The sequence below is a fragment of the Meriones unguiculatus genome, chromosome 11 (assembly GCF_030254825.1).
Source record: "Meriones unguiculatus strain TT.TT164.6M chromosome 11, Bangor_MerUng_6.1, whole genome shotgun sequence".
Lineage (NCBI taxonomy): Eukaryota > Metazoa > Chordata > Mammalia > Rodentia > Muridae > Meriones > Meriones unguiculatus.
The window spans coordinates 39,797,067-39,825,032 of NC_083359.1; the positions used below are offsets into that span (position 1 = coordinate 39,797,067).

Genomic DNA, 27,966 nt, shown 5'->3' on the forward strand with positions numbered 1-27,966 from the left:
GCTCCAACTCCAGTGTTAAAGAGTTCTGGGATTTGTGCATCTGGCATAAATTCCAAGAAGTAAACACCCTCCCAGCCCTGTCCAGGTCTTGAGAATTTCCTGTTGTCTGCGTTACTCTGTGGAAGGGATCACATCTGCACTTCATCAGCTTACAGGCGCCTGGATGAGAAGCAGATGTGGTTGCAGAGGGAGCAGGCTCTGCCGTGGGTCTAGTCTCTGGGAGACCTAAGCTCAGCGGGACCTGTCCTGAGTGAGCAACTGGGGAACCAGCAGGATGACCTACACTTGTGAGTTCCTCCTGCTTAGAACTTACCCTACAGAGAGGCTGGGTCCAGAGACCCAGGATGAAGAGCAAATTTCCTTCAGGCCCAAGCCAAGGAGAACGGAAAATAAAAATAAGCCATATTGACACTGGCTACAAACTTCTGGGGGGAAAAAATCATAAAAGCCCTCAGAGGGTTTACAGACATTCTCAGAATTGATGGAAAGCTGGATGGAGACAGAGTTTTCGCCTTCTGGGAATGTACATGTATGGTGTGCCAGGAGCATGACTATCCACGAACATGTGGTTGAAGACGAGAAGTAGGGGGTAGCCTCTCCTGTCAGTGTATGAAGACAGCAAAGGCAACACTACGATCTCCCAGGACACTGCTCAGCACCAGACTGTGTCCACACACTGTCCTGGTGCATGTGCTTGAGATAGTTTAGACGGCCAGTAGCACCCACATTCTTGTTCATTTATGCAGCTCTGGAACCCCAGTGGGTAAAGCCTTGTTATAAGAGGATCGGGTCGCTGGAGGTGGGGCGCAGAGTTTCAGACCTGGTTGTTCTTATCCACCAAAGCTGAAGGGATATAAGGAGAGAAAATGATAGTACAGCCACCCTGCCTGGCCTCAGGGGAATGACTGCCATGTTAGGAGGCAAACCTGGCTGCTCGGAAAGTGCATTAGCTAACCCAGCCTACACAGTGCCACAGCCCCCTCCCAGAATTCCACCACAAGAACAGTCCCAGCCAGAGGTTCCTCAAGTAGGGCCCTTCCCTATCAGGCCTGAGCACACTTGCTCCCCTGAGGTGTATGAGTCTCTGCCAGCAGATGGCGGCCTGTCACAGGTGCCTCCTCACCCTACTGTGCCCTCTCTGGGCCTGTCTTCCCATTCAAAGGCAGAATCCTGTAGAGAGGGAAGGCTGGAGACCAGTGGTTCTCAACCTTCCTGATGCTGCAATCCTTTAACACAGTTCCTCATGTTGTGGTGACCCCCGGCCATAAAATTATCTCGCTGCTACTTCACAACTGTAATTTTGCTACTCTTATGAATTGTAACGTTAATATCTGTATTTTCCAGTGGTGTCAGGTGACCCCTGTGAAAGGGTCATTTGAGCCCCAAAGGGGTTGTGGCCCACAGGCTGAGAACCATTACTGTAGACATTGGGGATTCACAGCACCTATCATGCAGGGAGCAATGGACAGATGGGGACAGTTGGACACCTAGTCCCTTAGGATTCTGCCTGCCTGTGGTGTCTGTAGCATCCCCTGGTCCAGGACCTAGCACAACTGGCTAGGTTTGTTGGCAACAGGTAAGAAGATGAGTGCCCTGGCTGGCATCCCTGACTATTCCTATGGGACAGGAAGATGGGGAGGGGCAGCCAGGGGTGGGCTGGAGCAGGCCTCAGAAGTCTCCCCAGGCCTTTCCCATCAGGAAGCACATCCTGTTAGTCTGGCTCTGTGGCAGGGCTGCTATTTGTTGCAGTTGGCTACGCCCTCCTGCTCACCAAAAACAGCCTCAAAAACAACCATTTCCTCTCTGCTGAGAGACAGGGAAACGGGAGCTCACACACACGCGCGTACACACATTTCCTTGTAGCAGGCATTCTGCTTTCCAGGACCTGCCATTTGTGGCAGAGGTACCAAGACAGGATAGGCAGCAGAGAGGTGGCCAAACCCACACTGCTTCCACAACCCTGCTCCTCCGTCGGACTGGCTCCCACAGCCAGTTCTGAGGAGTGTGACCCAGCCGATTCCCACGCTGTGCCTGCCTCCTGAGTTACTTTCTGTTTTCCACTGCTGTAGGCAAGAGGCTGTGGATAGAGCCTCCCTGGTCTCTGTTCCAAAGAAGACGTCCACTCACAACTCTGGATTCTTGCTGGTGCAGACAGTGCCCCAGATTTCTCCCTGGAATGGGTCTTGGGGAGACCAGCTTCAGCACAGGCTTGTCCCTGCTCCAGGTTCAAGAGGGAGGATAAGACAAGGGCTGTGACCAGCTCACTTGGACCTATCCCATGGGCTTCTCCCCATACCACCTACATCCTCATGTGCCTGGCTGGAGCTGCTGCATAGCTTCCCAAGGATGAGTGGTGATGTTCTCTAGCCACCCCTAAGAGCACCTCAGCGTTCTCTGGATGCACAGCAGCTGACTGGGACTTGGAACTTTCTCCGAGATAGACCGTACTGGCAGTCAGATATGACTGTCCAGAAACTTGTGGCCACAGCTGTGCTGGTGGCCCTTGTCTCCCTCATCCTCAACAATGCAGCAGCCTTTACCCCCAACTGGGTGTACCAGACACTGGAGGACGGACGCAAGCGGAGTGTGGGGCTGTGGAAGTCCTGCTGGCTGGTGGACAGGGGTAAGGGAGGCACAAGCCCTGGGACCCGAGCTGGGCAGGTGGACACCCATGACTGTGAGGTGCTAGGATGGGGCTCTGAATCAGCAGGTTTCCAGGAGTCCCGAGGCACCGTCAAACGTAAGTCTCCTTATTTTTCTGTCACCTTTACATGGTTAGGTGAGGGGAGGTTGTACTCATGCTATGGGTGGTGTCAGGGAACCTGGGCCTCATGCCCACCATCATGCTATATAGCTCCCCTGTTGGGTCTAGACCCTGCCCCTGGCTTATTTCACAGGGACTTCACTTTATGTGGCTGGAGGCTCTTTCTCTGCCATTGTATGTGGCTGAAGGATAAAAGATGGGTATCCTGGTCAAATCAAGCCATTTTTCCTCGGTTAAAAAGAAGTATTACTAACAAGTAAAGAAAGATGAGTAAGAACATCTGGGTGTGTTCTGTCTTAATTCCTGAGGTGGTCAAGGCCTTTAGGACAGCGAAGGATGTCCAGAAGACCAGAGGAGGCACATGGCAGCAAAAGGCAGAATGCTACTTTCCCCTCCTCATGGTGGCCTTTCTCCTTTCCCAGCTCTCTTATCCTGGGGTCTCTATACTACCCTGGGAGTTTGGAACTTCATTTTAAAATAAATAGTGCTCAAGTTTGAGAGTACAAGAAGAAAGGGTTATATAAATATGAAAATGCTACCTAAAATAGGCACGTCTGCTGACATGCAAGTTCTCTCCAGATGTCAAGCCACTAAAATTGGCAGGAGATCTGTCTTACGAGTGCCCAGTCTACTACAAACTGCCATGGAGGCTACAGGCCCGAGGGCTGCTGTTGGAAGATGACAATGATGTTTAGAATGCATGGGACTTAGTGTTAAGGGGGACTTTCTGGAAATCCTGAGTGCTGAGCCCAGTGCAGCCCCCTCAACTCTGCACCTGACCAACAGAGGGCTTGCAGGCCAGGGAGGGGAACATCACCAGGCTTACAGTGAGGTAGCTGGCCTCTTCCATTGGGCCATAACAGGTAAGGAGCCTTTTATTGAGAAAAAGATCAAAGATGAATATACTTCCAGGATCTAGGTGTCTTGTAGGAGGCCAAACAGCTGACCTTGGGTCTCTGTGTGGTATGTTAGGGCAGAGCTCTCCTTCTGCATTTATGACCATTCAGGCTCAACAGCAAAGCTAGTAACCTTGAAGCTCCACCAAGCTTTTCATTCGGGCTGTGCTTTGCCCAGCCCTAGAGGCCTCATGTCTTTTGAGGCAGGGCCAAGTGTAGGCAGGCGCTCCTGCCTCATACTTCTCACTAGGCTCTGACAACAGCCAGTTCTGGACGCAGCCCATTCTGGACCAGAAAGTCCCCAGACAGTCTGGCTGTCCCTTGTGATACATGTGCAGTGCTGCCTCCCTTCCCCACCTCCTGAGCTCCAGCAGCTGCATCCCAGGAACATCTTGTGTGGACACCTGTCTTTCCCACCCTCCACCTTCTGAGGCCAGGCCAGACATCCTCCCTGGCCACATCTATGTGACAGCATGGCAGACTCAGCTGCTCCCGCCCTGAGTACCCCACATTTTCCCTCTTACCTGTGCCTTCCTGTGGTTCCCACCTCTGTGAACCTGCTGTTTTACCTGATGATCTCCCTAGACAATTTAAAAATAGTTTCCTAAGCTGGGCTGGTGGTAGATGACTGTAATCCTAGCACTCAGGTGCTGAGCCAGGCTAGTCTGAGTGAGACCCTGTCTCAGAAAAGAAAAAAATCCTTTAGCAATTACTATGGCAGCTGCAGTAGTGGATCTTTAATCTGAGTAGCAACTATTGTTCAAATAACAGAAAAGTCATTGAGAAGCTTCTTGGTAATAGTAACCGGGTGAAATTTTGGGAAACAGACTAAATGGGTGCTTCTGGTTGCTAACACATTCTAACACACATTGACACTGAAGTGTAATAGGAACAAAGCAGCCATAAGTCAGCATTTCCTGAAGGGAAGCTGGTCCCTAACCCCCTGGCTTGGACAGGACTGTTTGGCTCTGTGCCCAGGGGCCTTGGAGGGAGAGATGCTGCTGGTCTCTTCCTCTCTTCTCCTTTCCATGAGCTTTGCTCCCACTTGTGCTGACCATTCTATGTCAGCTGCCACACTGCTCTGCATGGACAGAGACAATAGCAACCTCATGGCCAGTGATGCCTGATGCCCCCACCCATGTGTACCTATATCCCCAGGCTGTAAGGCAAGGCCATCTGCTAGCTGCTACCATCTAAAATCAGACCTGTGAGCAGCCTTGAGACTCATGCAGAACCCCACCATGTGACTCAAGTGCTTCTAGAAATCAGCACTCTGAGGAGGGGCAGCTGCTCAAATTCTGACACCTAGACAGATGGCATCAGGGGTAACATCCTTCATGCCCGAGCAATGACACTTTCTAAAACCCTCCAACACACACAATGGGCATACTGGTCTGTGTCACACGGCTATGTGGCTTGTTCACAATTTCCTTATGAGAAGCAGTGTAGGGCACTGGGGCAAGACTACAGGACAGGCCACTCTCAGCACTTCCATCACTGGTCGGGCCATCTGGCAAGAACACCTCCTGCTAGCCCTGGGCCATGCGCTCTTGCCTGTAGAACACACGGAGCTGGAATCACTCAGTGCTTTTAACTGCAAACATGTAAGGGACCTGCCCGAGATGCAGAATGAGGACATGGTTCATTCCATGACATTCTGAACTCTGGTCTAAGGGCTCTGTGCTCCAGATATCTGGAGAGTTCTGGATAGGAACATGGGTTATCCAGGTAGGGCCTTTCCCATGTCAAACTGGGGCCTCCCCAGGAGGGTCATGGAGATCTTTCTGCCAGTTGGCCATTCTGTTACATAGTACCCAGGGCCTTTTTACTGACCAGGGATCCTCTACCCTCAGGGAAACTGGAAGCCAGAGGCCAGAGGTCTACTTGAATAATGAATATAAACTTTGAACCCTGGCACAAATCAGCTGGACCTCCATGCTACCTAGGGAGATCCCTGAGCATCTCTACACACGTTTGTGCCATGCTGACGTCAGGACAGGCTAGCTGGCTGACTTTTGGTTAGGCACATTTATGCCATGCTTTAACTGACATCTTGGGCTGATTACAAGCCTCACAGGGAGTGCTTCTTTCTCAGCAGGGTGCGGGCTGTGCAGCAGTCCGTGTGACTCAAGGAGATCTCATTCAGGCAGGGAGTGAATGACTTTGCAGAGTCTGACATGAAGTACGGCAGAGGTATGGCAGGAAGACAGGAACAAGGACGGACAGTAGAAGGGGAGGGCGGAGGGCAAAGGATAGGCCAGCAGTCAGTTTGCACTGTCTTCCTGGCTCCTTGAGCCAGTCTTCTGCCCTCCCTAATTGATAATGTATACCCCCCAAGCAAACTACTTGGGTCACTCTCTTTCCAAACAGTCCTGTCATTTATTCAGCTCCTTTCCTGGCCTTCAAGATGAAGCTTGGGCTGCCTAGCATGCCGTTACTCTGCTGTTACCATTCAGCATCACATTTCCATGCTTTCCCAATTCAATTACACTTTAAAGTAGCGGAGTCTCTGAGTGGTTATATTAAATCGCAGTTTCTTAAACTGTCAGTCATGCTCACATATGGAGTTAGTTGCATAATTTAATGTGTGTGTGTATAGGTGGAGAGATCACAAAAAAATCTGGCAATAGTAAAAGTTTCTGAATGTTCAACAACCAAAAGTTGATTCTGAATCAAATGGATAATGAATTTGTGGTGATCTGGGCAGGGGAGCCCATGCTGTTCCTCACTACACATCACTACAGCCTTGGCCCTGAAAATACAATGTGCACTTGGCACTTCCTTGTGCTTTATGCCCTCATGCCACACAGTGTCTCAAGGGCTGCTGCCTGACTCCTCAGCACTGATTTGAAACTTGGTATGTTATGAATGGCAGGGTTTTCACTGCTAAGTTTCTTGCTCCTACAGCAATCTAATTGTTTAATAATAAGTAACAGAGATTTTAAATGTTCTCTTTGTACCATCATTCCTCAACATGTGTGTACCAACTGATACATCTTTAGAATTATAGTAAATGATTTTTTTTTTTTGAGACAAGGTCTCACTATATAGTCTTGGCCAGCCTGGAGCTTGCTATACATTCCAAGTAAGTCTCAAACTCAGAATGATCCACCGGCCTCTGCCCGGAGTGTTAGGATTAAAGGTGTGCCACTACTCACTGCCTATTTTTCCTCTTTTATGTTTGATTTGATGGCTTGAGTTTCATTAAAGAAATTATTAAAATAAAGTTTGATTTGGGATTCAGACAAAACTTTTAGCAATCTCTGAAACTGCATTCATTCTACTTTTGCCATCTTATACTATGTACTCATGGGAAGCACCCACATGGCAGCTCACAACTGTCTGTAACTCCAGTTCCAGGAGCTCTGATGCCCTCAGACATGCTGATGCAGATAACATGAAAACAAACATACCATTTAAAAGTAAAATAAAATAAGTATGGGTTGTCAAGATGGCCACGTAGGTAAAGGCATTAAGACAAGCCTGACAACCTGAGTTTGACTCCTGGACCCCACATGGTGGAGAGAGAGAATCAGTTCCTGAAAGTTGTCCTCTGATCTCTAAACACCCTCTATGAAATTCACATTGTTCTACTACCAATAAATCAATTAATGTAAATAAATAAAAAGTAGATAAAATCAAAATCTGAAAACTGAAGATGCTCTACCATCCTACAGTACCAAATATTAACCCAAGATTTAATTCTTTATCACACATTCATCTCATTACTATGCAATTTGCTTTTGTCTTTTAAGAAATGGTAAATTTATATATGTATACCAAAATTATTCTTAAAATGTCTTTATAATTTATTATCAGTAAATGCTCGGTTTACATTCTTATTCTACCTATCTATATACAAGAGATATGTAAACAAAAAGGGGTGTAAGGTCAGGTGTGGTGGCACACACCTTTAATCTCAGCACTTGGGTAGCAGGAGGACTCTGAGTTCAAGGCTAGTCTGATTTATGTAGAGAGTTCAAAGCCAGCCAGGGTTACATAAAGAAACCCTTGCCTCAACAGATTGATAGATCAATAAACAGTAAACCAGCCAGCCAGCCAGCCAGCCAGCCAGGTGTTGGTGGCATTCACCTTTAATCCCCGTGCTTGGGAGGGACAGGCAGATGGATGTCTGTGAGTTCCAGGAGAGCCAGAGTTACACAGTAAGACTCTGACTCAAAAAAACCAAACCAAATCAAAAATTTTAAAGGGGAAGTTCTGAGTGGGAAAAATTTAAGAAGCCCTGTTATGGGCTGGGGAGGTGGCTTGGTGGTTAAGATTACTTCCTGCTCCTCCAGAGGACCTGGGATTGATTCCCAGACCCACATGGTGACTCATACCACCTGTAACTCCAGTACTGGGAGAATCCAATGGCCTCTGTGGGTATCAGGCACATATATGGTGCCCAGATTCACATGTAAGCAGATACTTACATACATAAAATACATTTTAAAAAGGAAGCCCTGATAGAAGGGATAAAATAACTACACAGTGGCTAGAGAGCTTGCTCAGAGGGCAAAGTGCTTACTGTGAAAACATGAAGATCAGAGTTCAGAGTCCTAGCTCCAGGTGAATACCAGGTGGGTGTGGTGACCCACCTGTAACTGAATGCTCAGGAAGCAGAGGCAGAGGAACAAGCTGGAAAGCTACACGAGCTCTTGGTCAAATGAAAAGACCTTAGTATAGAAGTTGGAAAGTAATCGAGGAAGATACTCTTCATCAACCTCTGGTCTCCACACACATGTACATTCAAATACAATTGAACCCACACCCACACGCTCCAACACACGTGGGGTGATAAATAAAACCCAGCCACACCAGAAAGTCCAGTATACAGATGACAGGGTACTCTGAAGAATGCAGGTTGGTATAGGTAGAAATACCTTTCCAGATCACAGAGGAAGCCTTCTGGAGCACACACAGCCTGCCAAATGGACAGGGCACCCTTCAGAAGCACACAGCATGGGGCTGAGCCTCCTGCAGTGTGAGATCATTATCAGGCTAGCTGTAAAGGAGGGAGGTGCAACCAGCAAATCCAGAGACAGCCACTGGCCTGAACCCCAGCCACTATGTGCCCTGTTACAAGTCCATTGTGGGAGGTGAGAGCCGTTAGGCCTTGGAACGGCACTCCTTGGGCCTCGGAGAATCATACCATTCTGTGTGTCTCACAGTTCAAGGAACATGTCACCTGCCCCTGGGGCTCCTAGTTCCTCTGTTGCTCTTCCTCCCTCTACATCCTTCTAGAACCCAAGACACACTTAACCTGTTTTAAACTGTGTCTATACCTTGAGGGATATGCCTGCCTGCTTCCCTATTTCCTACAGAAGTGTTTTTTTGTTTGTTTGTTTGTTTGTTTTTTTTCTCTCGAGACAGGGTTTCTCTGTGAAGCCTTGGCTTTCCTGGACACACTTTGTAGACCAGGCTGGCCTCAAACTCACAGAGACCCGACTGCCTCTGCCACCCAGATTACTAGGATTAAAGGCATGCACCACCACGACTGGCTCCAACCAGGAGTCTTAAATTGCCAGACCCTAGTACATCTCTTATCCCTTTATTTAATGTTTTAGATTTATCTTTATTAGCATGCACACACATGCATGCCATGGTGCTATGTGGAGATTAAAAGTCAGCTTTTGTGAGGTGGTTCTCTTCTTCCACCTTTATGTGGGTTCTGGGGATCAAATTCAGGTCCTCAGGTTTGCATGGCAGGTGCTTTCAGCTGCTGATTAATCTCGCCAGACCCTCCCTCATGCCCCTTTAAAGCAGCTGTGTTAGGGTGTTTAGTGATCTGTGTTCTGGCTGGTGTAACTAAGGACTAAAGAACATAAATTCTCAGTCAACAGAAGCAGGCCCTGCTGGAGACTGCCTGCTTTACTGTGAGTAAATTAGGAGAAACAGCTGCTAAAGTGCCCGGCCTGGGAAGAAGGATCCAAGCAGTGGCAACTGCTATTGATCTAGCAACATCTTGCTCTGTTGGGCCACCAGATACATGGGCTGCTCTGACTGTCCAGTAAGCTTAAGATCTGATACATCCACAGAGCTCTTCATATATGCAGCTGGTATGCAAGGTTCACTGGATTCAAAAACCTGCTTGTGTTACTCCACATTGGAGGTGGCAAGTTGGAAAAGGGATCTAGAAGGGGCCCTGAAGTGCTAAATGACAGGAGAGTTCTCTGCAGAGGAAGTAGCCTGAAACACAATGGGCAGGACAGGCTGACCCTTGGTGGCAGGAAGTGGCATAAAACCCCTGGATGACTCCGTGACTCCACAGCCTAAATATAAACATGACCTTGTAAGGAGCATGAATCAGACACCATCCAGCATGAAGATGGGGTGGAGCACACCGAGGCCCAGGCAGAGATGGCAGTCACATGGCACAGCACCCCAAAAGCAAGTCTGTGCTCAGGTCATGTGACAAGATGACTTCTCTCAAACTGCCATAGTGTCTGAGAAGGGACTGAAGGAAAAGGGACCTCGCTTCATGGCTGCCAGCGAGGGGTGGTTTTAAGTAAGTTCTTAGCACCATCCCAAACGCTTGCTGACACAACACGTAGATAAGCTGCTTCTTATCCAGAGGTGCCCATGACACTTTACCCTTCGCCTGTGTGGAGGCTGACTGATGGACAAAGTCAGTTTCCACGAACAGAGAAGTGCACAGAGGTCTCTGGCCAGATGGATGAGACTTGCAAGGCCTCTGAATTGTTACCTCCAGGCCTTACCTTACTCTAGATAATCACCTATTAGATCGTGTCATTAGAGGAGGGGAAATGGGACTTGAGAATCTGCCTTTGATGTGTGGTGAGGGGAACCTGAGAAGGTGGAGCTCTGGGAATGGATTGGATGGACAGACAGATAGGCAAAGGGCAGAGCTGCCCAGCAGGTGCCCAGATACAGAACCCATTTGAGATGAGAGGAAAGGCAGACACTGAGCCTGACAGCTGTGAGCTCTTTTGCAAATGTATATTGCATTTCAATAAACACTTAGGTCAACCAAGCAGAACTGCCAAAATCGGCGGTAATGGTTCAATGCTATCTTGCAGCCCTTTAAGACCCCTCTGAGGCGAAGCAGACTGCCCCTCCCCTCCCTGGGGTTGCCTCTCAGTGGTTTATGAGAGGTGGGACAGAAGATCTTTAGGTCTCTATTCATGGAACCTTACTTGCTGGCTCACACAAAAGAGGCTACCCATCCTGTGACAGCCTCTGTGCCTTCCTTGCCCACAAAAGACGACAGTCCTACAGGACCCTCACAGCATATGTTCCTCAAGGATCTTGGAAGGCTGTGCTCTTTTATGTTCAGTTCTTGTGTTTCCAATGATACCATTTGTTGTAAGCCCATTGTGAGAATCAATTTCACACTTGGGAAGAGCAGCACCTCCACTCTTCAAGTCTGGTTTGAGCTGAGCACTGACTTATCTGCCAGAAGTTTGTGAATCAGAATTTCCTTATGACTGCTAGTCCACAGACATGGACACATGAGGCTGGGCTATGGCACGCCGCTCTGACTGAGTCCACCCCCTGGTGTCTGGCGTCTCCACTGATAGATCTGCTGTTGATCTGGAATGAGCAGAGCCTATAGATGTCTGCATTCTGGTGTACTACCATCTCACAGTGTGGGCTTTGGTGTAACATTCAACCTGGCAGCAGGGGGTGCGAGGGAATAATGACAAAATTCTGGGCCAGATGCTCTCCTTCAACACTTCACCAACCGCACTCTGCCTTGCCCTTCTCCTGAGACCAGAGTGTGGGGCAGGGAGCAAAGGACAGGAAGGCAGGCCCAAGGTTGGAGCACCACTTTGGCTGCTGATAGAGTGAAGGAAGTGGGGCCTAGGAGGTGCGTGGGATGGAGCCTGGGCTTAACACACTCAAGTCTGGTCCCTGCTCTATCCCTTGTTGGCAGAGAGGCCAAGTGCAGTCTCTTAATGCTATAGGCTCAAGTCTTTTGCCCATAGGAGGGCGTGGTAACGCTGCTGAGTTTCAGGCTTGGTGTTGTGTTCCATGCCTTTAATCCCAGCACTCTGGAAGCAGAGGGATGAAAAGCTCTCTGAGTTTGCAGCCAGCCTGGTCTACATAGTGAGTTCCAGGACAGCCAGGGCTATGTAGAGAGATCATGCCTCAAAAAACAAACCAAAACCAAAGCAAAAACCCCACACAAATAAAAACAAAAAGAAGGAAAGAAAGAAACAAACAAAAAACCCAAACCAGAATAAAAGCAATGTAGTATCTGAACAGCTAACTGGGGACAGCAGCTGAGGACCCATGGTGTCCATTACTAAGCAAGAAACATTTCACTGTTGACTGATCTTCCCTCCTAGCTTCAATTATAACACAGCACCTGAGAAAAAGGAACATTTGTCTTATCAAGATCCAAATCAGGGGGTGGGGAGATGGCTTTCTGAGTAAACTGTTGGCCGTGTAAGATCAGTGTTTTGATCTCCGGCACTTACAATAACCCTGTGTGAAGTGCTGTGTTCCTGTAACCCCAGCACTGGGAAGGCAGAGACAGGAAGACCCTAGGAGTTCAGTGGTCAGTCAGTCTAGCCAAAACGATGAGATACAGGCTCAGTGAGACCCTATTTCAAAAACTAAGATGGAAGCCAGACAAGATAGTGCATGCCTATAATCCTAGCACTTGGGAGGCAGAGGCAGCCTGGTCTAAAAAAAAAAAAGCGAGTCTAGGACAGCCAAGGTTACACTGAGAAACCCTGTCTCAAAAAAACAAATACCATACCAAACCAAACCAAACCAAACCCACAAAACAAAAACAAAAACAAAAGCCTAAGGTGGAGAGCAATAGAGAAAACACTTGAAGTTGATCTCTGGTTTCTGTGTGCACATACATAAGGAAGTCCTCCAGCACCGTATGTACACACATACATATACCACACACACACAAGGACTCAAATCACAGAGCAGTGTTCCAGCCTCGGCAGGACGTGACCAATGCAGACAAGCTAGGGGGTTCTTATGTGGCTGGTGAGAGAGACAAGACAGCATGGAGAATCTGGGGTGGGTAAGGTGCTGGCAGAGAGCGCTGTTCAGAGAAGACACTGGCTGTCTGAAGTGCCTTTTCAAAGGTCCAGTAAAGACCTAGAAAGAAAGCAGCTACCACTGAAAATGAGTGTGGCCAGCCTGACTTGCCTCTTCCTAAGTGGCTCACCATCCTGACCACCTGCCTTCCCTCCTTTTGGCCCACAGTACAGTTTGACATGATGCGTGCTTGCAACCTGGTGGCCACAGCTGCACTTGCCGTGGGCCAGATTACCTTCGTCCTCGGTCTGACGGGCCTGCCCCTGATGTCACCAGAGTCCCAGTGCTGGGAGGAGGCGATGGCTGCTGCATTCCAGCTGGCAAGTAAGTACCCAAGGCGGGTAGAGTGGCCATGTGTGGCCCTCACAAAGCTGGTAGACCCGCTGGGTCCTTTTGCTATCATGGGGGAGAGCACCCCAGGGCATTGGGTGGCTTTAGGTACAGATACAGGCGTTTTACCTGTCAAGCTCATTTCTGTTTTAAAGGTGGGCCTAGTGTACTGAAGTAAGGTTGCTCTGCTTTCCGAAGTCTACAGAACCTGTACATTTGCCCTTCTGCGTGCCAGTGTGCACTTGATGCCAATTTGAAGCAGTTGGGGAAGAGCTGGATTCTGTTGGGCAGAAGTGGGAGACAGCCCCAGCCCGGTCCCAGCCTGCTCAGCTAACAAACACCACAGAAGGCAGAGCTTTGTCTAAGCGAGGCTTCCATGGGCCTGACCCGAGCTCAGCACAAACCCTTGCTCATGACCAGTGAGAGGCTCATGTAAGCATGTTATACACAGCCTGAGTGAATGCAGCACATGCCCACCCCTGCATGGCTCCTCTTCTGGCTGTAACACAGACGCAGACTATAAACTGGCCTTGCATGACACTGGGTCATCAGAGAGCAGAGCTGCCTTTGAACACTGCACCCGCCACCCACCTCCCTAGTGATCTGGGGATACTGTGTGCAAGATTAGATATGGTGGGAGCAAATCTGCTGTTTGTTTGTTAGTGGCTTTTGTTTGTTTCCTCACTATGTAGCCATGGCTGGCCTGGAACTCATTATGTAAGCTAGTCTGGTCTTAAACCACAGAGATCTACCTGTCTTTGTCTCCTGAGTTTTGGGATGAAAGCCACATGCTAGCATGCCTGACTGAAAATTTGCTGTTTTTAAAGGACAAGAGTCATTCCTGGTGTCACTACCAGAAATGATCCACACACTTGTGGAAGGTTTAGACTGGTGGTAGAGGTCATGGCGGCTGTCTGTAACTTATCTCACAGTGCCCGGGGGTTCCACTGCTCTGTCGTGTGGGCTCAGGGCTGTTAGGATCATTAACAACTAGCTGAAATTCAAGCTTCTTGCAGCTTGCTGAGGATGTCTATAGGTGTCTATGTAGGGTCTATGGACAAAAGTGACCGTCCCACAGGTCCACTGGAGTGGGCTGTGGGATACGCTTAGTCGACCTTTCTTTAGAATTCTAGCCATTCCTGTGTGCAGTGCATACTCCTGATGGGGGAAACGGCAGGAAGTCTGAAGTGAATCATTCTAGGAATAATGAATAGATCCCGGGCCTTTATCTTTCTTGAGAAGCAGTTTCCAGAACGAGGCTGACCGGTGTTCATGTGCGAGAGAACGCCTGGTGGGAGTCAGGAAGCCCTGCTACCCTGAATGCTAAGAATAGTGTGGCGGAATGGTCCTGGGAAAGTCACTTCCCTGTGGCCAGTCAGAGGCAGGAAGGGGTGGGGGTGGGGGGTTGGGAAAATTGTGAAGTCTCAGTGGTAGGGGAGCTCCAACAGTGTCCTGGCTCTATGAATGCGAGCCAATCACTGAGCCAGCGGCTGGTAACTCAGATGCAACATAAGGCCATTTCTATGGCTCCCACTGGACATGAGAAACACTGAGATTGACATGCAGATGTAATTGAGGGTCAGTCCTGCCCTCTTCCCACCTTTGCCACTGAATATACAACATGGCATGCTTAGAAAAGCTTCTCACTTTGCCCTCTACTCATCAGACACACATAAAACAAATATTTCTTCCCACTCAAGTGAGGACCTCTACCATCTGAATCCATCCTCAAGAATGAAACGGGAGATTTTGAAAACACCACAGGAAAACTGAGTTTTAAAAATATACCATACAGCTGGGTGATCGTGGCACACACTTTCAATCCCAGCATATGGGAAGCAGAGGCAAGTGGATCTCTATAGAGGCCAGCCTGGTCTACAGAATGAGTCAGGACAGCCAAGGCTACACAGAGAAACACTGTCTCAAAAAACCAAAACCAAACAAACAAATAAACAAAGAAAAGACACTAAGCTAGGGCTATACACCTTTAATTCCAGCACTCTGGGGCCAAAGGTAAGCAAGTCTCTATGAGTTCAGGGCCAGCCTGGTCTATATAGTGAGTTTTAGGCCTGTCAGAATTACACGGTGAGACCCTGAACCATCACTCTCCCTAAAAAATAACAAATAAAAAACACCTTAGTGGCAAAAAAAAAAAAAAAAAAAAAAAGAACAATAGTTCTTTCATTGTTTATTTTTCTTCTTAATAGTTCTTGACTGTGTAAGTAACTACTTCTCATGTCATAATCAACCCGATTGCCACCTTTCTTACTTTAACATCCTGGAGACTCTTACTTGGAGTGATTAGAACTTGTGTGACTGATGGCAGAACTGACAGTGGCCTCCTGCAAAGCAACTGTCTTATGAGAAAATAGAGTTGCTTCCAAATACTCAGCAAAGAAACATCAAAATGGGGGAAACTTCCATTCATTGAAAAAAAGTTGTCTTTGGCAGTCTTGGAGGGAACGTATCAAGGGCCTCCTGAAGGTGCTGAGTTAGTATACTTCTACTTTGAATATTTTAAGGCCATCACAACCTCTGGAAAGGTTAGACCATCTCTGACCAAAAACTACCCAACAGCTGGAGGCCAGCGGAAAAAGCCAGAGCAATGAGGGCGGTGGCTCCTGGGGCAGTTTGGGAAGCTTCTCATGCCTCCTAGGCTGCCTTGTCCCTTCGGCATTTGACTATCACCCTGACAGGTCTGTTTTGCCCAAAAAGGAAATGCATTTGGCCTGTTTAGACTCGTTTCATTGACAAACAGTACAGAGAACAGCTATGTGCCTTTCTTCTATCGCGCTGCTAATTTTAGAGCTGGGTTTTTTCCTGTGCTTGGGTCTGTTTTAAAGCCAGGGAGAGACTGTGGGGCGCCAGGATGTCCTGTCACAGGACGAGGAAACGCCTGCTATTACCTGTTGTGAAGCGAACCCGAGTCCCAGTGCTGGGGCGAGGTGGGTGGGCAGGGGGAAAGAAGATGCTAATGAAAAGAGGAAAGTATGTGGAATAGACTGGGGAGGCTGCGAAACCCTGGAAACCAGCAGAAGCAACACACCAAAGGGCAGACCGACTCCCTGTCTGCCTGTGCTCCCACTTGCTAGTCACTGTGTTCAGCACAGCCCTGGGCTAGTCAAGGGACCATCTCTCCCCCTGCAAGAACGGCAGCTCGGAGGGACCCTTGCTCAGCAACACACCAGGGACAGCTGTGTGAAGCTACTGTTTTCATGGGGTGCCAGCAGTCTTGTGTGGCTTTACTTTTATAGAAGCAACCCAGTACATGCCACGGCATTTCCAGTGTCTGCTAAGGACTGTCCAAGTCTAATTTTGCTGTATCTGGAAATTGGAAAATTGTTTCATGAACCTTGTTCCACGTGCCCTCAACACGGTCTACTCAATCAATTTCCACATTTCCCCCTGTGATAGCTGCATGCTGTGTGTCTGTGAGGGAGGCAGGTCCCGAGACACAGAGTTCGACATGGTTAGAGAAGTGCCCACCAAAGTCTTGGGGAAGACAAGTGGGGGGAGATGCCTGTGACAGTGTTTTGCAGTTCCACATGGTCTGTCTTGCTCTTTCCACCTTCTTTTCTCATTCCCCCTTTCTTGGCTTTCTGTGGTAACTGGCATAGCATAGATTTAAAAATGTCAGAGTCTCCCACTGTCTCCTCCCAAGGCCCAGTAGTATGATGATCAGCTGACTGTCAGCCCACGAAGACACAGAATACAGAACCCTCTCAGAGTCTGCAATGAGGAGCTGGGGTCCTGAGCATTTGGCTCCAAACATTGGGCCCGAGTGCTATCTTTTGGTCTCTCCACAGAAGTCTTCACAACTGAAGCCACTGCGCATAACTTCTGCTCATGCTCTGTAGGCCCATTTCTATTTCCTCTGCTCTTTTTTCTCCTCTTTGCCTCATCTTTTGCAAATTTGTCATCTTGACTTTCTTATGGTACTGGGTAAGGAACTCAGGGTTCCCACATGCCCCCAGCCCCCTTTTTCTTTTGTTATGTAGCTCAGGCTGGCCTGGAACTCACCATATAGCATGGGCAGAGGAGGGCAAGTGGCACTGGGTGTGTAGGGGGAGTGGTCTGTGAAGGGAATGTGCTTGTGTGGCCTCTGGCTCTTCACTGAGACTAAACAGCACCTGGAGCACAGCAAGGAGCTGGGGAGGGTCCACAGCTCTGGTTAGGAGGCATCTCAGCTCTACACGCCTTTTGAGGACTTCCAGATTCTTCAGGCTTATCCCGATTAGCATGCTGGCTCTAGCACAGGCCACTTGGGTTCCACACCTGGCTCTGCCCACTATCAAGTCCTTGTTTGAATCCCACCATCCTATGTCTCCTGAATATGGGGTGGAGCACATGACCTTCTGATCCATAGGTATGCTGTCTACAGGATGTCACTGTCCCCTAAAACCCTGTGGTGATATCCACATCGAGGAGGTACCATCCCCAATGTATGTTCTCCGTGTCCTTGAGTGCAGAACCTGGGCTCTCCTGCCATGCACTCCAGGTGGGTGAGCTAGAAGTCAGTCAAGTCTACATGTCTCTGGAGTGGCCTCCCTGCCTATTCCTCTAGCATTTACAAAAGTATGGTCCAGGCCTCACTAAGCTGGTTCTGAAGATAAGATTCCAGGGGGCCAATGAGTTAGTGTTGACATAAAGCTTGTAATAGGATCAAGTTGCACATCCAAAGGACAACTCCTCTGCCATCACTAGGGCCTTGTTGCCTCAGGAGTCCCACTGTGAGGACACTACTCAGGGGGTCAAGGTAGTGGGGTCACTGTCTCCTTAGTCATGTCTGGGTGGCACTATTGACAAATGAAAGGGCTTATGGCACCTTCCCTATGGAATGTCAGACTTAGAAAGTTCTACAGTTTGTTCTGGGAGCCAGAGAGATGGGAGTGGGAGGTCTCGGAGGTGACAGTGAATGTGTAATCCTGACAGCCAAGCCTCTCACCTGAATTCCCCTTTAAAAGTGCCTCTTCTACACTCATTACCATTATAGTTTATATAAACCATTTCCAAATCTCTTCGGACAATGGCAGTACACAGAAAAAAAAAAAAGTCCCAAACATGTCATATAGCACCAATTTGTCTCTTTGATGCCAAGGGAATCTTGGGAAAAGGTGTGTTGTATAAGTTATTTCACAATTAATTATTTTATTTAAAGATGCCTTCATGGTGGGCTTTGTGCATGTAAGACAAGAACTTCACCACTAAGTTAGATGCTCAGCCATCAAAAAAGGAAAATGTTTTTTGTTTTTTTTTTTTTTTTTTTTTCACTTCATGTTAGGGGGTCCAGGCTGGCCTAGAGCTCTATATGTAGTTCACGATGGCCTGGAACTCACTATGTAGTTCAGGCTGTCTTCAGACTGGCTTTCCTCCTGCTCCTATCTTCTGAGCAGTTACTACAAGCTTGCATCACCACACCCAATCTCAAGTCTTTGGCTTTTTGAGATGGTCTCTTCTTATAAAGTTTAGATTTGTTTTCAATTTGCTATGAAGTTTAGGTTGGCTTCAAACTCACAATCCGCCTGTGTTCCCTCCTGAGTGCTGGATTACCTGCATGTTTTATCACACTTGGCGAATAAATCTTTTACGGAAGCTTAGCAACAAGCCTGAGTCTTGTGCGATACCGTTCTGTTTCTCTGAAGTTGGCAAATTTGCACTAGTCTACTTCTGACTGCCTGCATTTTGACTTCTACAGCTCGGCCTTTAAACGCCCATTTACAAGGTGTGTTCTACTTAAGGCACTTATTATCCAGTGGCTGTCAACGTCGCCAAGACCACTTTCAACACTGGGCTCTGAGCTGTTCTTCATCTCTTAGCTCAGCCAGTTCTGAACCTGGTCAAAAACTGCCAGAGGCCCAGCGTGGTGGTGCACACCTTTAATCCTAGCATTTGGGAGGCAGATGCAGGCAGAACTTTGTGAGTTAGAGGCCAGCCTGGTCTATAGAGCAAGTTCTAGGCCAGCCAGGGTACATAGTTAAGACTCTGTCTTAAAACAAGCGGATAACCAACCCCCTCCAACAACATCAAACCAAGTCCCTCCAAACAGCCAGAGCCTCTCCAGAATCACACATAATGGTTCCCTTTATCCTTTCCTGGTAACTGTAACATTTCTTCTTCTGATAGCAAGACTTAAGTACACACTCAGGGATGTTTCACATTCTCCAGGAGGCCAACATTGCTACTCGTTGCTGAGGGTAGTCAACACTAGCTGAAATGGCATCTTGTGAGCTGGTGGAAAATCTGATATTTTCTTAGACTTGTGGATCGTGTTATGCCAAAGTATCTTTTGATGAGACTTTGCTGGTCTGGATAATTTCCTTTTCTGTCTTCTTTATCTGGTCCTGGTCCTCAAACACTACTCTGCATCCTAGTTATAATACCTCATCTCTCCTCCCCTTTTTCCTTCCCCAACCGAGTCACTTGGGAGCTTTAGAAGAACATGATTCCTTCCTCCTCAATGCCCCAGATCCTCCTACTAGAAAGAACCATTTGGATTAAAAAAAAAAAAAGATTCAGGCTCATGTCATGAAGTGCTGGGTCTCTTAACACAAGGGATTCAAGACTAGTGATGAAAGAGGGAAAGGCCTGGCTTGCTCACTTTCCCTCATTGCACACACATGCTAGATACATAGCAGTGTTTGCAACTGTCCCTTTTTCAGTATGCTTATTAGAAGCCAGCCATGTTCCCTCTAGGACACAGGGACTTTGCTTACTCAATTGCAGCAGAGCACCAGAGGTCAGCCCCAGTGTCTTTCCTCTGATGCCACCTGTGTGTATGTTTGATAGTCATTCCAAAAGGAAGACCTTGTGACAGAAGCTCAGGCCCCAGGAAGAAGGCAGGAAGGAAGAAAGAGAGGAAAGGGACGCTCTCCACTGTGCTGGAATTCACACCGCCCTCCGTTGGCCAGCGCACAGGAAGAGGCTGTTTGCTTTGGCAACAGGACTTCATAGAGATGGAACTGATCCCATGTGCAGAACAGAGCACTTGCTGAAGCACTTCCCTTTGGTAGGGTTCTGGACAGGCTGATTACATCACTGAGGATTTGTGGGAGAGAAGTCTTCAGGGGAAAGGACACAGGAGAAAGGGAGCCTCTACTTAGGGGTAATGAAAGTGGAAGCTAGCCTTATTTCAGAATAACGTCTGTAGTATGATATGCTGAGCCTGCTGATTCCAGGTGCCTTTTCACAAACGACAGGGACTTGTGTGGCAATGCAGTCAACTCATGGAGAGACACATCTCCCTGGTTTTTATTTGCTTTTTATTGATGACACTGAACAAAAGGGTGATTTCTTCCTATCACATATCTTGGTCCATAGTGGCTCATCTGCTGGCTCTCAGGGCAGGGCTTGGATGGCTGACAACTGTAGGAGCTGCAGGATGCTAGTAGCTATTCCTGTTACGGTGTATCAGGTCCTCTCTTTGCAGGACTCATGTCCCTGGGCTGTCCTTGGCACACCTAGTTCCCTGTGCTGAGATTCCTTATAGAATCCATATTGAGAATGAACAGACTATTCTGTTTCTGCTTTGTCTATATGTGTTTCTAATGTGGTCAGAGTTGATCCTACAACAGAAATGAAGCTCAGACTGATCCTTACACAGAACGAGTGCTTTTATTTTTTGAGAGAGGGTCTTTCTATGTAGCCCAGCCTAGCCTGGAATTCAAGGTCCTCCTGTCTCTGGGAGGACCTAGTGCTGGGACTGTAGGTGTGTGCCACCATTTCAGTATCCATTGTGGGACTTTATTAAATAGTTAGGCTTTTCCACAGGGAACACCCTACATTTTCCTTTCTGCATTTTTAACATGAAAAAGCCAGTAAGGTGTGGACTCTGAGTTGCACTCCGGTGAGAAAAGTGAGATGTGTGGAACTCAGTCCAGCCCCAGGTCGGATACTGCTAGGTTTCCATGACTACTGATGAAACATGTGAAGGACTGCCTTGTTCATTTTTCTTTGTAAAGTGTCCATCAGTCAGGCTCCCTGTTTATAGATGTGTGTGTGATCTGGTGTGCATGTATGCTGTATGTCCTTGTTAGTGTAGATGTGTGCATATATGCTGGTATGTGGAGGCCTGAGGTCCATATCAGGTCTTTCCTCATCATTCTCCACATTGATTTTGTCTCCTCCCTTCTGCTCCCCATTGAGCATCAAGTGTGTGTGTGTGGGGGGGATTTTACAGATTTGCACCACTGTGAAGCTTTATTTAGTCTTTTGAGACAGGGTTTCTCTGTGTAGCCCTGTTGTCCTGGAACTCATGCTGAAGATCAGGCTGGCTTCAAACTCAGAGATTTTGGCTCCCAAGTGCTTGGAGTAAAGGCATGCACCACCATTGCCTGGATTTTTTTTTTTTAACACATGGGTTTTATGGGGGATCTGAACTTAGGTCCTCATGGTTGCATTGCAGGTGTTTTGCCAACTGAGCCATCTACCTAGCCCAGATCTACAGTTTTTAATCTTCCAACTTATATTTTCAGGACACAGAGAACTATTCCAGGTCTTTGATGCACACATAAATTTGTATTTCTTTAATTAATTTCTGATGAGTGTTTTTTCATCTTATGTGGTATTCCTGGAAACACACATATTCTCTGAAACTTCAGTTTGTGTGCATGATAAATAATATAGCTAGTCATGGGAATAATATATTAAGCATACACATATACTATGCTGGTGCTAAGAAAGGAAGGGCTGCTTAGTGGTAGAGCACTTGCCTAGCATGCACGTCCCTTACCCCGAATCCTCCGGAGGGCGGGGTGGGGGGAGATCATAGCAAAGTAATAGTTAAGCGAGTTTGTGATACTGGCAAACATCAGGCCAGCGGAGCTGCTGCTTCCCATCCTGCATCTCATGTGACACTGGCCTGTCAGTTAGAATATGCTTAGGTGCTATGCTGCCACTGAGGAGTAGCCCTGCAGAGAACTGTCATAGTGCTGGGAGGCTGGGCTAATTTTCTGCTTGTCCTGAGGGACTTCATACTCACCCCCCACCCCCATTTTAAATCAGAGTTCAGGGCCCACACCTCCTGGTATAGTAAGATACTATCAAATGCCATCTCAGGGAAGGCGACCTTGGTCTTAACTTCCTCAGACAGATAGCTTTGGGGGAAATGTGAATTCACCATCCTAGAACAGATTCACACCATTATATTTTGTTTCCCATTTGCTGTGATTTGCCTCACAGTATTTACTTAGCAAGTAATTATTGACAGTCCTTGGTATGTGGGAGTTCTGGCACGCCCAGATATGGGAGACAGAAACAAAAGGAGGAGACCAACCACCATAAGATAGCCAAGGGATGGACACAGCTCTTAAACTATCAAGCATCAAGGCAAGAGGAGTCCATTCCTCACAGGGCTGTGTCTGAGTTATGGAAGCCACAGGCAGCAGGGAAAGAGGTAGCAGGACAGGCAGGGCTGACAAGCTTGGGAGCAGAGTCACATCTAAGGCACCAGGAGGCCATGAAGCATCTCATACATGGGGAAGACCTAAGTTTTGCTTCATGAAAATTTGGAGTGTGGCTGCAAGAGGAGGTATGAGATGCATCAATGTCCTCGCGGTGTCAGCCAGCACAACCTAGAACATGGAACCATGGAGCAGGTCACTTGCTGCATACCTAGCAGCAGGAAGTGCTTATTCCTGCAGAATCAACAACTGTCCCTCAATCTGTTGACATGTTTCACTGTGACACACCCATTCAGGGGACTTAAAGCAGGTGGGACTCCTACATGTATGGTAAACTGACCATGAAGATTCCCTCCCCACAGGGGACCCCTCTTCTGCACACCAGGTCCAGTCACACCACACTTTCTTGACAGTTTTATAGCCTGTGTATTTTCCAGAGATGCAGTCCAGCCTGAGTTTGAACTCTTCAGGGACTGTCTGTATGTGCTCTTGTGTTGTCCTCCTGGCCCATTACATCTGAGACTTTCATCTCCTCTCTCTGCTGCACTGCTGTCCTCTGCTGGGCCATCCCCTGTGGGCCCATCTTGGAGGAGGCCAACTTGGGTCACGACTACAGGAGTTTCATGTCATAATGCCCCTGCGAGTGCAACTGTGAGCCGCAGGGCCATACCACACTGTTCCTGCAAGGCCTTGGTGACTCAGTCAGGTCTGTCTGCCCTGCATGTGCTAACACTTGCTGTTTCTCCCTTGATAGCTTTCCTAGTTCCATGGATGTACCTTAGTCCTTCCCAGAAGGTTCAGAGCCATTAAAGAAATTTTAATCAAAACAAGTTTCAGAGAAAATCTTTTGTCTGTCTGTCTGTCTATCTTTCTATCTATCTATCTATCTAGGAATTTGCTGGGCTGTGGTTGCCTACACCAAAGTTTAATCTCAGTATTTGGGAGGCAGAGACAGGAAGATCTCTGGATTTAAGGCCAGCCTGGTCTACACAGCAAGTTCCAGGACAGCAGGGCTACAAAGAAAAACCCTGTCTCAAAAAACTGAACCAAAACAACCCCTCATAAAGCCCCCAAACAAACAAAAAAGGAATTCCTTTAAAAAGACTCTTAAACATAAAAAAAAATTATGTGTATATGTGCTTATCTGTACATATGAGTACAGGTACCCAAAGAGTCCAGAAGAGAGTACTGGATCCCCTGGGGCTCAGGCACCCGTAAGCCAACCAACATGTGTAGTGAGTATATGTACATGCAAGTGCACTTGCCTGTCTGTGTGGCCACAGGCTAGATGATGAATTTGGTATCTTCCTCTATTGCTCTTTACCTCTGTTTTTTTTTTTTTTTTTTTAATTTTTTACTTTTGGTTCTACCTCTTTTTTTTGTACAAAGGAAAAAATCATTTTTGTATGTGTAGGAGTGTGCGTGTCACAGCACATGCATGGCATGCCGAGGTCAGAGGACAACTTTGTGGTGCTGGTTCTCTCTTCTCACCTTTATGTGGCTTCTAGGGACTAAATTCCAGTTGTCAGGTTATATCACTGGGCAGCAAGTGCCCTTACCCCGTGATAGAGCCATCCTCCATCTTATTTTTGAGACAGGATCTCTGACTGAACCTGAAACTTGTCCTTTTGGTTAGACTGGTTGGCTAGTGTGTGCTTCTCTTCTTTCCCAGGATCCACCCGTCTCCATCCCCTTAGTTCCATGCTCATTCTGCCATGTCTGGCTTTCATATGGGCTCTGGAAATCTGAATTAAGGTCCTCATGTTAGTACCGCAAGCATTTACCCACTGAACCATCCCTCCAGCCCTATCAATGTTTCTTGGCATGCACAGACATAAAGAAAGGGTGATTCAGGAAAGGGGAACAGGTGGTTGGATACTCAGTAGCAACTGGTTCCTACTTGCTCACCCTGTTGGCATCTTTTTTTCCCCTATTTGGTCTTGTTTCCTTAGGCTTCATATCATTCCTTGTTTATTATTTATTGTTTCTGAAGACACAAACTGGCAACTTGTGTACCCAGTCTGCCTCAATTCCAACCGCTCAATTCCAGGCTTCCTTGGACTCACTTTGTGGACCACCTGCCTCTGCTTCCCAGAGTCCTGGGATTACAGGTGTGCACCACCACGCCTGCTGAAATGCAAATTTTAGTAGCTCTGCATGTATGAAAAATTCCACAAAGAACATGGACATAAATTAATTTAGTAGGACAAGACGGAGGAAAGCAGACTCTTTCAGTTCCTTGTTTATGGAAGGCCCAGTGAGGGTGAGATGGCAACAGCCATTTAGAAAAGTCAAAGCTGTTATTCCCCTGTCCTTCCAGTCTTTGTTTTTCTGTCCCTGTCTGTCTCTCTTGATGCTGCTCTTTGCTCTGGGACCACAAAGGGCCATCGTGATTAGGAAAACAGTGGTGGTTTTGTGAGTGAATGCAATGTTCTAAATAGACCTACAGATGTCAACATGCAGGCTATAGAGGGACAGCAGCATGGGTTCTGCTTGATGACAGCTCTGGGAAGGGATATGGATGAACCTGAAGGGCTCATGTTGGACCCAGACCAACCCAAGTGATAGGAGAGTCTGTTGTTTTGCATGTAAGAAAGACCCAGCTGGATAGTTGGAGGAGGGTGCTGCTGGGGAAGAAGTGGGATTGGCCTGTGTTGGGGCAATATGGAATCCCGGTGTCCTCCCCCACCACCATGCCTCTGTGTCTGCCCTGCCCTTTTCACTCTTGGTCCCACAGTTGAGCTGGGCCTTATAACCTCCCAGGCCTGGTAAGCCCCTGCAACTGTCTCCCAGGGCCAGCTTCTGGGCAGCAGCATGGCAGAGGCTCTACCCACCAAGGTCTGCAAGTCTCCTAGTGCTGCCTTCTCTGTTAAGCAGCTGTGTTCTGGCATCTTAAGTCAACACAGTCTGGGCAGGAAACTGAAATTTTTCCTATGATAAGAACTAGCAAGATCAAGCCACCGTCACTCCTTAAGAAAGGATTAGTGAGACAAGGTGGTTATGGAGAGGAGGGAAGGCCCAGCAGCAGCACAGGCAGGTGGGGAATGGCAGGGAGAGGGAAATTCTCTTGAGAAGTGAAAGGAAACCAAACATTACCAAAACCAGACACAAACCAGACCCCAACCTGTCTGTGCTCATCTGGAGTGCAAGCTCTAGGTCACCTGGATAGAAGAGAGGGAACCTCTGTTGTGCTGACAGCAGAGCCATGGGTATGAAACTCTCCAACAGGGACTTAAACCAGTGATGCCAGTCTGCTTCTAGTTAAAATTTAAGAAATATCTATTTGCTTTTGCTTCAAATTATTTAAGCATTTATAAAAGTCAGAGGTAATTGAATTCAGTTTAACTAAATGATGGCTGGTCCTGTCTGGGGCTGGGAAGGCTGCCTTCCAGATGTGGGGATTGTAGACAGCCATACTGACAGACCCTCAAGAGCAGGCCTGATGGCAAGAGGTTGACAGGGCAGGACCCTCTACTGTCTCTTTCCCTGCAGCCACCCAGATGCAAACCTGGCTGCGACCTCTAGGTGCGAAGGCTGCAAGAGATAGTCAGGATGACACAAAGAAGCTCAGCCCATCCTAGGACAGCACTGAAGGACACAGAGAGAGCCTGACTCCTAGGGGCTCTGGACAGAGCTCCTACTACTTGGATACAAACTTCTAAACCCCCCCCCCTCTTTTTTGCAGGCTTCGTGCTGGTCATTGGACTGGTGACCTTTTATAGGATTGGCCCCTACACCAACTTATCTTGGTCTTGCTACCTGAATATTGGTGCCTGCCTTCTAGCCACCCTGGCGGCTGCGATGCTCATCTGGAACATTCTTCACCGGAGGGAGGACTGCATGGCACCCCGGGTGATTGTCATCAGTCGTTCCCTCACAGCACGGTTCCGCCGTGGCTTGGATAATGACTATGTGGAGTCTCCATGCTGAGAATACCCTTACTGGGACTTTATGAATAACCACTATAACGTCATAGTCTAGAAACCAGTAGACTGTCCCGGGCCCTGCTTGTGCAGAGGTGTGGGGCAAGTCTGGGCTACCTATATATACATATGTATGATACTCATGTACATTTATTATGTTACATATGAATATATTATGTGTCTCTATGCCATTGTGCCACCTACTTCTGACACAATCTTCCTTAGCCAGCAGCACAGCATGGCTTCACATCATGCAAGTTTAAAAGGTGGAGACTAGAAGCTGAGGCGGGGAAGGAGGCAGTGTGGGCACCTTGCTCTCCACCTCCATTTGGGGTTAATTTATTCTGCATCTGCTAAGATGGTATCCCTGGTTACTTTTATAAAGCACAACAGCCAGGAAGCTTTTCATGAAGGGTCTGATAATCCTTGAATGAAACAGAATTTCTAACAGGTGGTAACGGTTTTATGTCAGGATCAGGTTAGTAGTGTATGTTTTACTCCTGATTATTTGTCTAAGTTAAAATAAACACAAGCTTCTGAACTGTGTCTAAAACTTGTGCTTTATGTGCCCATATTGCTGCATTTTTTTTCCTGAGTCTTCTGTGGGATGACACTAAAAAGAACTGAGAAGACCTCCTTAGGGATCCCCAGGAGGCACATACCCTAAGTCATGGCCATGCAACTCAGAAGTCCACATTCCTGCACTCTGAAAACTGGCCTGTCATGGCAGATCAACACACAGAACAGAAAAGAGGAAATCCAGAAAGCTTTTCCTAGAAAGACCTTCAGCCTTTCTCCAGCTAGAGTGGGAGAGGCTATTGGATACCTCCAGAGGCCATGCTGCTTTCAGACAGGCTGAATCCCTCGGTCAGTGGCTCCCCAGAAAGTATATAAAGTTTGTACCTCTGGTGTTAAAAATGGCCCACAGAACCCAGGGCTGTCTGATCACATCTGTGACCAAAGTCCTAGCGCACACATCCTTGTTAGAGGGTTCCTCTGGATGCTGCACTACTTGATCATGGCCACCAGGAGGCAGGAGTCTCTGTTGGCAGAGGCAGCAAGAAGAAACTGGCACTATCAGGACATGAAAGCCAGGAGTAAGATGCCCTCCTCTGGCTGCCTCTCCTAATAAATGTCAAAGTTTGTTGCTTTCAACCTTCTAGTAACTCAAATTGATCGATCATTCTAAATGCTGAAGCCTATCCTGTGCCAAGTCTTTGTCTTTAGTCAGAACACTAAAACAGACTGGTGCCTTAAACACGCAGAGACCTACAATGACATACAAGCACTTATGGGTTGGCCACACACAACACACTCAGCACACTGTAGAAATGATCAGGTACATGTCCATAGTACAACACACACATTCAAGTGTTTAGCTATGACTTCCTCCCCTTGTCTCTTCCTATAACACATTTTTAATTCTGGCCATACACTAATACTATGGATGTGCCTATATACATTAGTATTTTATATATGTCTATAGAGAGTACATTAAAGATTTAAAAGTGGCCTTGCAGGACAGGAGCCTACCACTGAGGGCCTCTGAAAGTCTCTACCTAGCAGTGTATCAAAGCAGATACTGCGACTCATAACCAAACCTTCAGCAGAGTGCAGGGAATCATATG

General features: G+C 47.7%; 2 protein-coding genes across 3 annotated transcripts in view; one reads left to right on the forward strand and one right to left on the reverse strand.

Annotated features, from left to right (window-relative positions):
- Positions 1-27,966, reverse strand: part of Ift140 (intraflagellar transport 140) — an 88,082-nt gene that overhangs the window by 16,077 nt on the left and 44,039 nt on the right. The window lies entirely within an intron of this gene.
- Positions 1,772-26,879, forward strand: Tmem204 (transmembrane protein 204). The gene is made up of 3 exons (XM_021637153.2): positions 1,772-2,740; positions 12,856-13,011; positions 26,101-26,879. Exons 1-3 carry the CDS (start codon positions 2,461-2,463, stop codon positions 26,343-26,345), a joined length of 681 nt encoding a protein of 226 aa, XP_021492828.1. The 5' UTR covers positions 1,772-2,460; the 3' UTR covers positions 26,346-26,879.

Excerpts from the sequence above, each read along its gene's own strand:
- Tmem204 (XM_021637153.2), top strand. The coding sequence starts at position 2,461 with ATGACTGTCCAGAAACTTGTGGCCACAGCTGTGCTGGTGGCCCTTGTC. Across the intron at positions 2,741-12,855 it reads GTCCCGAGGCACCGTCAAAC|TACAGTTTGACATGATGCGT; the intron begins GTAAGTCTCCTT and ends TTTGGCCCACAG. Across the intron at positions 13,012-26,100 it reads TGCTGCATTCCAGCTGGCAA|GCTTCGTGCTGGTCATTGGA; the intron begins GTAAGTACCCAA and ends TCTTTTTTGCAG.